Source organism: Budorcas taxicolor, chromosome 6 (genome assembly GCF_023091745.1).
Source record: "Budorcas taxicolor isolate Tak-1 chromosome 6, Takin1.1, whole genome shotgun sequence".
Taxonomy (NCBI): Eukaryota; Metazoa; Chordata; class Mammalia; order Artiodactyla; family Bovidae; genus Budorcas; species Budorcas taxicolor.
The window spans coordinates 36,571,565-36,585,752 of NC_068915.1; the positions used below are offsets into that span (position 1 = coordinate 36,571,565).

General features: G+C 38.8%; 1 protein-coding gene across 4 annotated transcripts in view; it reads left to right on the forward strand.

Moving 5' to 3' along the window:
- FAM13A (family with sequence similarity 13 member A) overlaps window positions 1–14,188 on the forward strand; it is a 313,318-nt gene that overhangs the window by 254,747 nt on the left and 44,383 nt on the right. For all 4 annotated transcript variants that reach the window (XM_052641719.1, XM_052641721.1, XM_052641720.1 and 1 more), the window contains one exon: window positions 2,970–3,156. In XM_052641719.1, coding sequence (XP_052497679.1) covers window positions 2,970–3,156 — 187 coding nt within the window. The remainder of the gene's footprint in view (window positions 1–2,969; window positions 3,157–14,188) is intronic.

Genomic DNA, 14,188 nt, shown 5'->3' on the forward strand with positions numbered 1-14,188 from the left:
ACCCATTTTATTATATAAATAGGTTAAATTCCTACTGCAAACTAAAAATTGTGCTATCTTAGAATATTAAAAAGTTTAGTATTGCCAGAACATTACATGCGCATGCATGTAGGGGAAGGAGGAAACTCTGGAAAAAGAAAACCTGAGATGTGGAGAGTGAGAGTGAGAGGCTGCCAGGATCTAAGTTCAGATTAAATTGCGGTGAGGGCAGCTGTGAGAGTCGGGATATTACTGGAAGGATCGTGCTCCTGTGCTCAGGGTTGCGCAGGGACCAACTCACACAAGAGCAAAGAGCATCCTTTGAGGACAGCAGGATTTCCACCTAAGCACAACTGCTCAACTAGATTTGGGAATATTTATTTGAACAGGATTTATTCCAGTCATTCATTCACTATTCAAAAAGATTAGAAAATAAACTTGGTACTTTAGTTTCTAAAAATAATTTTTAGCTTTTGTATTAATCTGCCCAAGCTGCCATAACAAAGTACCACAGACTTAAACAACAGGAGTGCATTTTCTCACGGTTCAGAGAGGTCGAAGTCCGAGATCAAGGTGCTGACGGGGTGGGTGCTTGTTGAGGCCTCGCTGCCTCGCTGACGGTGCCTGCTTGGTGCGTGTCCTCACATGGCCTTTGCTCTGTGCTCTCCGGTGTCTGCCTCTTATAAGGATGCCTGTCCTCTTGGATTAAGTCCCCACCGTCATGACCTCATGCAACCTTAATTACCTCCTCAGAGGCCCTGTCACACTGGCAGGTAGGGCTTCCTCATATGAACTGGAGAGGTGGGGGGACACAGTTTAGTCCTTCAGTTCAGTTCAGTACCTCAGTTGTGTCTGACTCTTTGTGACCCCATGGACTGCAGCACGCCAGGCTTCCCTGTCCATCGCCAACTCCCACAGCTTCAAACCTAAAAATTCCTCCATTAAAAAATTATAATTGGAATTATACCCCTGGAATTAAGAAAATACAAAAACAAAGAAAGAGACATAGTTAAATATTATGAATATTACAGTAAACTCATTGTGAATTTGAGAGAGATTTGAGAGTGTTTCTATATGTCCCTGCATGTTAATCCCTAGCACCTTTTCCTCATGTGTTCATTTATTTTATACTTGGAATATTTCTTAGAAATGTAACATACATCTTTTATATAATTTTACTAAATGTATATATTTGTACATTAAAGGTATCAAATAAGGCTAGATTAAATATGGAGTATTAACAATCACCAAGATAGTGTAATGGTGAAAATATTATGACAATATTTAATTCATAATTTTGCCTCCATGATAGCCTAAGACAGGATATGAATTTAAATTGCAGAATAAATATTTAATTTACTCTGTTTCATTTGGGGATATGATTGATAGTAAAATATGTTCATTTATTTTTACGCTTTGGAGCTCACTTATTTCAAATACAGTTTTAGATGATTAGGAGTTATCTTTATATATTTTTTAAATTGAATTATAGTTGATTTACAGTGTATTAATTTCTGCTGTACAGCAAAGTGATTCAGTTACACACATATATACATTCGCTTTTATATTCTTTTCCGTTATGCTTTATCCCAGGGTATCGAATGTAGTTGCCAGTGCTATACAGTGGGACCTTGTTGTTTATCCATTGTATATGCCACAGTTTACGTCTGCCAGCCCCTAACTCCCACTCCACCCCTCCCTCCCATCCCCTTGGCAACCATCAATCTGTCTTCTACGTCCGTGATTCTCTTCCTGTTTTGTAGTTAGGTTCATTTCTCCTATATTGTAGATTCCACACGGAAGTGATACCACGTGGTATCTGTCTTTCTCTTCTGACTTAACGTCATTTAGTATGGTAATCTCTAGTTGCAGGGAAGTACCTTTAAGGTCACACCATGACAGAGAGTAAGTCTCATTCACTTGTACCTGACCAAATGGTGCTGCTGCTGCTGCTAAGTTGCTTCAGTCGTGTCCGACTCTGTGCGACCTCATAGACGGCAGCCCACCAGGCTTCGCTGTCCCTGGGATTCTCCAGGCCATTTCCTTCTCCAATGCATGAAAGTGAAAAGTGAAAGTGAAGTCGCTCAGTTGTGTCCGACTCTTTGCGACCTCATGGACTGCAGCCTACCAGGCTCCTCCACCCATGGGATTTTCCAGGCAAGAGTACTGGAGTAGGGTGCCATCACCTTCTCCGAAATGGTGCTGCACTGATGGTTTAATTTGTTCTGTGATGTAGTAAAAGACAAACATTTCGCCAAGTACTTTAATTTCTTGAAAAACCTCTTAAAAGAGAATGTTAAAATGCTTAAGGGACGCATTTCAAGAGCATTAAATGAATTAAATTCTGTAATTAAAACTTCTAAAACTAAGTCATAAAGGAACTCTAGTTATAAGCTTACATTCAGAAACTGGTACTGGGAAGTAACGAATCTATATTTCAGTTGAAATGCTTTCTTTGTATTCCATAGTTCTTGTTATATCATTTTTACCAGGATCATCTAATATAGTCAGATTTAGGTATTAATGCATTTATATCGTGATAAAATGTCTTTCACAATTGGAGAAAATCAGTGTCCCATTCTGGAGAAAAAGATGTATTTCCTTTTCAGATTTTTCTTAATATATTATATTAATTTATAAGATCCATGTATGTGTGTGTATGTATGTGTATAAAACCTATGAATAATGGAAAATGTCTTTGCAAGTTTGCACAATTCCCCTGGTTTTGAATACAGATTACTTTCAGTACAAATACAAAAGCTTTTCATTGGCAGAAACACAGCCCTCGCCAGTTTGCCTTTAGGAATAATTTCTCTTTTAATCTGATACATTTGGCACCAAGTGGTCTCAGGAGTAGCACTGTGCTCAGATTTTTATAAAAGATGAAACATGGAATTTCTAGACACTCTTCTTTCTGCATGATGCGTTGTCATTAAAACGTCCTTTTTGCCTTGTAAAGTAAAATGAAGCTAATTTTTTTTCAATTCAAGGGGACTTCTCAACAAAGAAAATATTCCTTCTGGCTTCAGCAGTCTTGATGAATGTATGTTGAATGCTTGTGAAGTGGAAAAATCATATGAAAATACTTCTGGTTATATTGGAGAAAGGGGTAAACCTAAACGTCAGAAATCCAGTTCCAAACTTTCTGAGCTCAATGAAAATCAAGATGGTCTTGTGGTAAGTGCATGATTCTATAAAATTTTTACTTGTAGCCAGTTAGGAAATACCACATCTCTTTTCCATGCTTTGTAAAAAATAAAAATTAATGTCAAGCTCGAGTTTCACAGAATTATAGGACATGAGTTCTGAAAGAGACCTTAGAGGTACTAAGTATACACACGTTTATTTCTTTTTAATAACTATAAAAATCAAGTTACGAAACACTGTATTTTGCCAAAGGAAGCAGAAGCAGCACAAACTTTGATTTCTATGTTATTGAAATTGGTCTGACTTTTGTCTCATTCTTTTGAGCATTTTTAAACTTTATTTTTAGAATAAAATTATCAAACCATATCATTTTTCCTTATTTTCCTCCATTTTATCTGTTCTTATCTATATGAATATAAAAAATTAATGAGTTTAAAGTGAGATAAAAGAAAAATACATATGGAAATAGGATCAACTGTCTTTGTGTTCAGAAATCCCTTTGTGTTCAGAAATCCCTTTGTGTTCAGAAATTTAATTTCAAAGATATACTCTATACTTTTTTTCCCCTATATTAATCAGAAGCAAATTAGTCTCCTAAACAGTTACCTCAGACCTAAATGCTGGTTCATGAATTTGATATATAAGTTATACAAGTGAGTTTAGTCAATAACTCAATATTTATCCAGTTTAACTATAAATATACATCATCCTTTATTGTGTATGTTCAGTTTCTTTGAAAAGTGAGAACCAAAATCTGTCTTCTGATTTCCTTTAGCTTTCAGAAATTTAATCCCCCCCAAAAAACTGAAGTTGAATTTTATAACATGAACTGGAATCCCTAATAAAAATAGGTAATAGCCATTCTCTCACAGTGTTTAAAGCCTCTGTCTGGTTTATCTCAGCAGTTTTTACCTCCATGCTGGGTTTTCTATATTTAACAAAACTTATGGGCCACCTATTTTCCCATTGTCAATTTCTGCCTGTGCTCAGAGAAAATTCCCAGTTTAATTCCTTAAAGAAAATATGCATAAATGCAACTCTGGGGAAAGCATGTTTACTCTATTCCCCCCAGATGAATTGATGCCCTGTTTCTGGAAGCAAACTGATCAACTAGAGTAAACACAGCCACCCACCTCAGACTGGTTTCTGACACCGTTCTACACATACAGCTTCCCAGGTGGTACTAGTGGTAAAGATCCCATCTGCCAGTGCCGGAGACATAAGAGACACAGGTTTGATCCCTGGGTCTCGAAGACCCCCAAGAGGAGGCTGTGGCAGCCCACTCCAGTATTCTCACCTGGAGAATCCCGTGGATAGAGGATCCTGGTGGACTATAGTCCATGATATCGCAAAGAGTCGGACATGACTGAAGCGACTTAGCATGCATGCAAGCTTTGGAACCATTATACATTAAATGATTTTTAACACTAGCTTAATTCTTCTTTGAAGGAAAAGTAAAATTTTTAATAAACTAAATGATACTAACTCCGTTAGCTCTTTATTTGGCCCATGATTTGTTTTCATCAATGTTTTTTCCACCAGGAATAGTATCTTAAATTAGCTAAGTGGTAGTAGCTAATGAAACTGGAAAAGTATATTTACTCCTTAGAATACATGTGTGATTGCTAAAACTGTGGACATAGTTGATGTTTAAAAAACATTTGGATGAGAGAGCTTAATTCCATTCTGGTTTTTTTTTTTTTTTTTCCCTGTGAAAGGATTTGTCCCCACCTTAGCTGCCAGTTTCCACATTCCAGGATTGTTCAGGTCACATGTTAACATAAGTGAGCTAAGTGGAACATGTCTTTGTTGCAATGAATAATTTAAAGCACTGCCAACACAACTCAGACAGAAGCAAAACTTTCTCATCTATGAAGTGAGGGTATCCTCAAAGATATTTCCTGACTCTTATATTCCATTAATGTTAAATCTCAGAGTAACCACAAAGCAAATAGCCAGGGAACATGACAGTGCCTGCTGTTTAGACCACACCCTGAAAGTGAGCTTGTGCTTCTTAACTTCCTACTTACTTTTAAACTTCTATTTTTACTTTCCCCCTCTCTCCTCCAAAACCTTCTCTTATTCCTTTACAAGTTCTTTATACACTGACTAAACTTTTGTTTCTGGAAAACATATGGAATAGTATACCTTCTCTGTGCCAGGAAATATTTCAGAATCTGGGGATACATCTGTGAGACAAACAGGCAAAAATCACTGCCTTCATGGAGCTTACATTCTAGTGGGGAAAACAGACAAAATCAAGACAAAAAAGTAAACCATAAAATATATTACATAGTGATAACTATTAGTAAGAAAAATAAGGCAAAAAATGAGGCTAGAAATTATAAGTGGGCAGGGGTTGCAATTTTAAATAGAGCTTTTAGAGATGGCCTTCCAAGGATTTGATATTTGAGTGTGAAGACCTAGAGGAAGTAAGGACACAAACCATACTATCACAGCAGGTTTAGAGACGCCAAGAAAATCACTGATATGACATGTTCAAGAAACTGCAAAGACACCATTATGGTTAGAAGAGAATGAGGACAGTGAAAAAGATAATGGAAGGTGAGGAGAGAACAAATTAAGTAGGGCCTCATAGAACATTGTAAAAACTCTGCCTTTAATCTGGGTGAGATGAGAATCCATGTAAGGGTTCTAGGCAGAGCAGTGGTGTGACTTACTGAAATTTGGTTTGACCACTGTGTTGAGAACAGACAGGGCGCAGCCAAGGGCAGAAGCAGAGAAACCAGTTAGGAAACTATTGCAATAATAGTGCAATAGGTGTGCACTGATGATGGCGTGAACTAAGGTGATCCTCAAGCCTGCGCATATTGCCTTGCGGGATGCACAGGACACTACTGTAGGGGACATTGTTCACATTGACTAAAATGTCCTCCTTGGGCTTCCCTGGTGGCTCAGAGGTTAAAGCGTCTGCCTGCAATGCAGGAGACCTGGGTTTGATCCCTGGGTTGGGGAGATCTCCTGGAGAAGGAACTGGCAACCCACTCCAGTATTCTTGCCTAGAGAATCCCATGGACAGAGGAGCCTGGTGGGCTACAGTCCACAGGGTCACAAAGAGTCGGACACGACTGAGTGACTTGACTTGTTCACTAGGGTACTGTACTGCAGTCATCATGAGGTAATAGATGCTTTCTGGATATATTTTGAACATAGAATTGACAAGATTTCCTGATATTACCTGTGTAGTATGAAAGATAACGCCAAGGTTTTTGGCCTGAGCAACTAGAAGGTTTGTGACACCAATTTACCGAGATGGAGAAGAGAGAAGTTTGGGAGATAGTATCATGGTTCAATGTTGGACATGTTTTTTGAGTTTGTTTATTTGGCTATTCTCTGTCTTAGTTGAGGCATGCAAGATCTTTGATCTGCATTGCATCGTTTGAACTCTCAGTTGTGGCATGTGGGATCTAGTTCCCTGACCAAGGAATGAACCCAGAGTATTTTAAGTCGGTATACTAGATGAAGTAATCAAGGATGTGAGTTTGAACAGACAAGGGGAAGTGACCTCAGGGACCGTGAGCCCTGAGGCCTATGAACGTGTAGAGGATGGGGAGATAACAGGGTACCAGTAGTGGAGACTTAAGAAGGAGACAACAGCAAAAAAGGGGAAAATGGGGTGTGTTTGATGTTTTGCAAGCCAAGTGAACCAGGTATCTCTAGCTGGAAAGTAGGTCAGATGGTTAACCAAGTAGAACAGTGAGAGTCTAGCCATTGGAATTAGCAAGCTGGAGATCACTCAGTAAGAGCAGTTTTGATGGAGATATGGGAGCAAAGCATTTTCCAGAGAAAATGAGAGGAGAGGAACTGAAGACTTTGAGTGGTAATTTTACAGTGATCTCGCCAGCCCATAATACAGCCAAAGAGACCTAAAAAGAGCATCTTGCAGATTAAGAATCTCTAGAGTGGAAACTGTCTGTGTACTTTGCCTTGTCCTTTGCCCTTTTGAACTGTCACAAGCAGTAGAGACCGAGAGACTGCAGATAGTTCCGCACTCAGAAACTAGTGGTAGTGAGTGGCATTGAGTATCTCTAATGATTGCTGTGGTCAGAGCCTTCTGCTCTCTTCTTACACCACCAGCTCACATCCGTGCTCTTGAGCCTCTCTCTGATGGAAAGCTTGTGCCCTAATTTGTCTTTGAACAGCCAAGACAGCAAGCTTGTATTTCAGTGATTTCCCTCTTTCCTGCTTCAGAATTTCTCTAGATCGCTACCCATTTTCTTACCTGCTCAAATGATAAACGTTTTTCTGAAATCTGAGATTAAGTATCCTTGAAAATTATGTTTTCTGCATCCATCTCTCCACCTCTTGTACATGTGCAAACATACACACGCTTGCTTACTCACTCACTCACTCATGCACTTTCCATTGCTTCCTCACCACTAGCTCATTTCTGTTGGCCTAGAAAATGCCTCTATCTCAGAAACATTCTTTCTAGGGCACAATTTAACAGTTTGAATCAAAAGCCATAATTCAGGCATTTTATCTAATAATCCTACCTCTGCTATTCTGCTCTGGAGACAGCATTGTACATATGGAAAGGACCAGAAGTACTGATTTGCTCACCACATGGTTGTCTATACTCATGGAGAATTAGAAGCAACTTAAATGTGCAAAAGTAGGAGACCAGATAAGTAACACTTGTATGTCAATTCAATAAGATATTATGCGTCAAACAAAAATTATGGTTCTGAAGACTATGTAATAAAGTGAAAAATGTTTGGCAAAGTGTATTTTACGTGCTTTGCATATATTATCAATTTTAATCCTCCCAGTAACCCATAAAGTGGTAATTATTATTATTAATATTCTCATTTGAACATGAGGAAAATGAAGCACAGGAGATAAACAGCTGTCCAAGGTCACAAATAAGTGGTGGGGCTCGGGTTTCATGATACTCTCCCTCAAAAGTAGGTATATAAAGAAGCAGTATATATAGTGCATGCATTTATGTGTGAATATATGTATATAAATATGTTCCTAGAAAAACACACAAAGGAAATATACCTAAAATGACTAACAATAGTATTGTGCCGGTGGTGGTGATGGTGGAAGTATTAGGGACAATTTTTACTCCATCCAAAGACTATTTTTCAAATATTCCTTATGTGATTATATTAATGCCTTAATAAGATTTACATTTTATATATTTTAAAAAACATAGTCTAGTAGCCCTTTTATTCATAAACAGCATCTATTTAATCTCACATACACCCTCTGAAATCATAGGCAGGGATCAAGGAAGCAGCTTAGATCTTACACTCACGCCTGAATTTCAGTTCTAACTTTATCACTTAATAGCTATGGCAAGTGAGCAGTTACTCTGTAACATGGGAGTATTTATCTCTCTTTGTGTTTTTTTGTGAGATTTAAGTGCAATGAAATGTGCTAAATAATAAAAAAAACTGAAAACAGTACCTATATAAGTTCTTTCTGCTCCCTCTGTTCTGCGGGTCAATCTTTGCCCTTCGTTTTGCCATCAAAAATTTTAAACAGTCTGCAGACATTTCCGGTTCTTTCCTTACTTGCTAATGAACTCCTATAATTCAGATTCTACCCCCACTTCTCTGGAGAAACTCCTTTCTCGGTGTCACTGGGTGACTGTGTGGTTGTTTCTGGTATGTTAAGACCTCTGTGCTGTTGTTGGCTTGGTCCTTGGCCTCCTGAAGTCCTTGTGGTTCTTGACCCTCTGTCCCTTTTTCTCAGAAATCCTTCTCCCTTGACCTCCGGGATGTTGATCTCTCTTTGTCCTCTTACCACAGTGACAGTATTCCTCGTTGCTGTGTCCCTCACTGACTGGTTTTCCACAAGACATGGTTAGATATAAATGTTACACAGATTATCGCCTCATTCCTTGTCCATCAGCACTGCACCTGAGAGCGTCTCTACTTCTGCGGTGTCAGATGTCACCTCTTTGGAAATGACTTCCAAAGCAACACTTCTGTGATGCTCTGTGAAGCTCACCTTAGACAGTACTTTCAGGTCAACATGTGAAAATCAAATGAATCATCTTTTCCTCCTTGGTCTCCTTTTCACTCATCTGATTTCACAGGTCTTCATCTTTTTAAGCATTTTCTAAGGCCTTTCCTTTTCCTTACCCCCAATCCTTCTTCCAGTGTTTGTCATATGTCAAATCTAGTTGACTCTACTTTAAAAATATGCCCCCCTTCCCCTTTGTATTGCCATAGCCGAGGCACTTTTTATAACTAGTCTGGAATATCAGGACAGCCACCTACCACATCTTCATGCCTCCACTGTCTTCTCCACCCCCTTCAAACCATTTTACCTGTTTATAAGAACAACCACATACCTGATGCTAAAAATCTCAACTCTTGGTTTTACTGCAATATAACCCAGCAAGAACTCCTGTCAGAAACCATCTGACAGTGATTCTCTGAGTAGTATCAATATAAGGTAAAAAAAAAAAAAAAAACAAGAACAAAAAACCCACCGTTTGAACCACAGATTGAAACGTATTCATTCCTTCAAACATACAATTAACTATATGACAGGCGCTGTTTTAAGCAGAAAAGACAAAATGGTGACCCGAACAGACACACTGTCTACCATCTGGAAGTCTACATTCTCAAAGGATGAGACAGATAAGAAACAAACCAACACGTAGTCAGATGGCAGCACATGCTGTGGAGAGAAGTGAAGCGGGGTGAGTCAGATGGGGTGTGGGTGGGAAGCTGAGGATGGACATCGAGCAGATTGAGTCTTCAGGCCCGGCGTCACTGAGAATGGCGCTTATGCAGGGACCTGTGAGGGAGTGAGCCATCGGGATATCTGAGGAGAGACTATCCAGGCAGAGGGAGCACAGCCTTAGCCTTTGGAAGGTGAGCATAAGGCTCTCCTGGTCAGAGCAGAGTTGAGCGGGGAGTGTTGTAGGAGATGAGGTCAGAGACATAGCAGGGAGCCTGATCCCTGAAGGCTTTGTAGCCATTTTCAGATCTTTGGCATTTGCCTTAAGTGAAATGAGAAGCCATCAGAGGATTGAAGAGAAGAAAGCAATTTTCTGAAGTACCTTTTGAAGGGATCACTCTGGCAACTGTATAGCCCAGGAATGGTGAGGGCTGTTCAGATAGAACCTGTTTTTAAAATTGAGACAGCGTTAACAGTGTAACAGACTACAGTTGGAGCAGTAACCAAATACAGAAGTGATGATGGCAAAGACCAGTGCCTGTCAGTTCACCATCCGCCATTGTACCCCAGTGCCCAGCATAGCTCACCACTCAAAAAAAAATATGTTTTAAGAAAAGCAAAAAAAAAAGAAAAGTGAGCAAATGAACAGTTGCCATAGCATTTAGTGTGGTAGCTCAGGTAATAAAGAATCTGCCTGCAGTGCAGGAGACCTGGCTTCCATCCTGGGTTGGGAAGATCCCCGCTATCCCCTCTAGGATTCTTGCCTAAAGAATCCCATAGACAGAGGAACCTGCTGGGCTACAGTCCATGGGGTCACAAAGAGTTGGACACAGCTGAGCAACTAGCAATTGTGCTTACACTTTCTTTTTTAGAGTAACTTGGGTAACCAAATGACCCAAAATTCAATGCCTTGAACACCGTCAAAGTTCTTTCTTCTGTGACAATCTAAAGCAGTTTAGGGCTCAGGAGAGGAGTTAGAAGACTTGCTCCACACAGTGTTTCAGGGACTCAGGCCAACTGCCTCTAGCTTCAGCAACTGGCTTCCAGAGCAGTCGTGTTTTTCATCTGCATTCCAGCTCACAAGAGGGGAGAATAAGTGCGTGTCAAGGCGTGAACCTTGTGAGGCAGCCTATTAGGCAGGCCTGGAAAGCACACATACAGCTTCTCACATCCTACTGAAGACCTATCTACCTGCCTGAGAGGCTTCAGATGTGCTCTCACTGGGCACGTGGCTCCGTCATCACTGTGCAAGAGAGGTGGAATGGATTTGGGTGGACAGCTAGCAAGCTCTTCCATAGGTGTCCTCTTACAGTACCAGGAAGTCTTTTTGAATATGGATTATACAGTTTTAAGCCATAAAACATGACGTGTACAAAAGAATACAAAATATTCAAATTTGTCATGAATCCTTTGTTAATGAGAATATACCAAATACCTTCTCTTACAGCTCAAGGCTAGAATAATGAGCTTGTTTTGCCTAGCAGTGTTCCATGTAGCCTTCAAACTGAATTGTTTGTATATTGAGAGGAGTCATCTGTAAAGGCTCGTCGGGCCTCTCTGGTGGCTCAGCGGTAAAGAATCTGCCTGCAGTGCAGGAGACAGAGGTTCAGTCCCTGGGTCAGGAAGAGCCCCTGGAGGAGGACATGGTAACCCACTCCAGTATTCTTGCCAGAAAATTCCCGTGGGCGGAGGAGTAACTCAGACACGACTGAAGCGACTAAGCACAGCACACACACAGTATAACGGTTTCGTCAGCATTTTATAGTTTTAGAAGCCAAATTTGTTTGTACTCCAAGTGTTTTCAAGTATTTCAGTGATCAAACAGGTTTGAGCTTATCTGTCAATGCCAAAGCAGAGAAGGGGCCAGGGGGAAGAACTGAAAATAAGTTCCACAGTCTAATTTTTTCAAAGCTTTTGCTCTTTATAGATTTTAGGTCATTTTTATAATTGAGGTTCTTAAAATTCAGTTTCTTCTGACACCCCCAAATTGTCCAAGTAAATTATAGAAAATTTGTATGGTTTCAAAAGTCTCTGGTAGGCCTTCTATGAGGCAGAACTAGATTTATCTGTCTTTTTTAGTGCAATTCTAAAAGCAGTTTTATCAAATTATACTTAAAGACATAATCTGCCCTTTGCTATTTCTTAAAATTATCTATTACCTTTAAAAGATACTAACTTTAGAAGACTAAAATTAAATTAATCCAATAAGACATGATGTTTTATAAGAGTTCTTTTACTTCAAACTTTAATAAACGAAAACATTAATGAGCTCCTCTTTTACCACACCTGGAGAAGCATTTGGCACATAAAACAGTTAAAAACCTTCAGAGGTCATTGAGCCGCTATTTTCTCATAAGACCAGCACTGTTAACAACTACAGGGCATGTGAAAGTTCAGTAGCATACTTTCTTACAATGCAAGCTTTCTAAATTTCAGCCATTACTTTGACCTGTCCATTTCATTTTCTCCTTTCCCCATCTCAATGAAGTTGGGGACTGGCTGATCTATTTCTTAATCTTCCCTCTCCAAACCCTTAGGCAAAGAATGGAAGTTAGAATCTATAAAGTGTTTAGCACCCACGGAAAATAGGTACTTTTGTTATGTACTTCTAGATCTTTCCTACCCTTGTTAGTCTCATTCTTTAAAAAATTGCTGTAGGTTGCCAATTGTAACACGTTCTTCACATATTCCTGTTTCCAAAAGGTATAGGGGCAACCTAATTACTTTAGCAAAGGAACACTGTGTACTCGCATGCTGCTTTGGTGGAAGCAGACTATGAATATTCAGCAGTCTCAGATGTGTGGAAGACAACATGAAAACTGGAATTATTACAAAGCTTTAGAGAGAAATACTGAACAGTTTTGAAAGTCACCCTTTGTCAGTTACATCTGTAGAAACTCAGGTCCTTAGAGAGTTGTTAAACATGTAGATCAAACATTTTTTTAAAAGTGGAGTAGGTGAGAGAGTTGAAATTACAACTTGTCTTAACCCTGAAAATCAGCTAAACTTTCTCACCTGCTTTTTGCAAAGCTTTCTGTTGTAAAACGTAACTATATATTTTCTGTAATTCTCAAAGCCTATGTTGATTGTATCTTGGTTCTTTCTGTTTTGGAAAAAAAAAATCAATCTTCTAACATTCTGCTAACTGAAATATCTTTAAATTTATATTATGGTTTATTTTATGTTCTTTCTGAATGTATCTTAGCCTCCCACCTGAAGATTTTTATTTCTTCTGAAATAGTTATTTGCATATAATTATAAAGGTATTTCATGGACAGTGTTTTATTTAATGTGATCTGAAGGTAGAGGGTTGTGCTTTCCCTAGGAATTCATCTTTCAGAGCTTCAGGGAAATTTAATACTATTGCACTAGATCTTACACTAAAGATTTTGATACTCTGTTGAAGATTACCAGTGTGCACAAAGATTCTTTGTTAAAGATGGATTGCTCTTTATCAGGACAATCACATTCCAGTAATAAGAGCAACTATGCTCTGGCTTAATGAGAGCCATTTTAGAGAAGCCTCTTCTAACTCAAACTTTAGAGGTATAAAAATGCACATATTATTGAATGTTTATATATATATACACATATATATATTTAAATTTCTCAGATCCATTCTAAAATTATCTGTATAAATTATCTAAATGTGTCAGTGGGTATGCAGTAATGGCAGACACAAACACTGTCTTATCAGTTCCTGGGACATCATCTTAACTGTGGGCAAATAGCAGTAATATATTTCCTTGGAGATTACACAGTTTTAGAAATCATAATAACACCACCAACAGCTAATATTCACTAAGTGTATAAGACATTAGCGTAATACTTTTACATGTATTACCTTATTTAATCCTTACGACCACCCTATGTTAAGTATTGTTGCCACCCCCATTTCACAGCTGAGGAAGCAGAGTCAGTAGGATCTTAACAGTTAATAAATGATGGAGCTAAGATTCAAACCCAAACATTCTGACTCCAGAGCCACTATTAATAACTCTTATGGTATGTTGTCTCCCTTGTTTTTATACTTGATGGAACCTAGGGCTTTAAACTTTTAAGAGTTGCAGACAAGTTGACCATACCACCATAAATGGAAAATAATTTATCCATCTACCAAGCCCAAGGCTAGTTATCTACTCTGTATGCTTGTTTTGTGGAGAGTTTTGTATATCTCAGTTTCGTAGGATCACTGTAAACCTTAATCAGAAGTGTTTTGCAATGGGCTTTTCACAGTGGAAGATTATCAATGTGTAGATGAATGCATGTTGCTTCAATGTGTTCTTTATTTTGACAACACAGAATACATGGATTGTACTTAATAGTCTTTTAATGCAGAAATGAATCTTTGAGTTCCATGAAATTCAGGTCCAAATCTCCAAGGCAGCTGTGTGTTTGA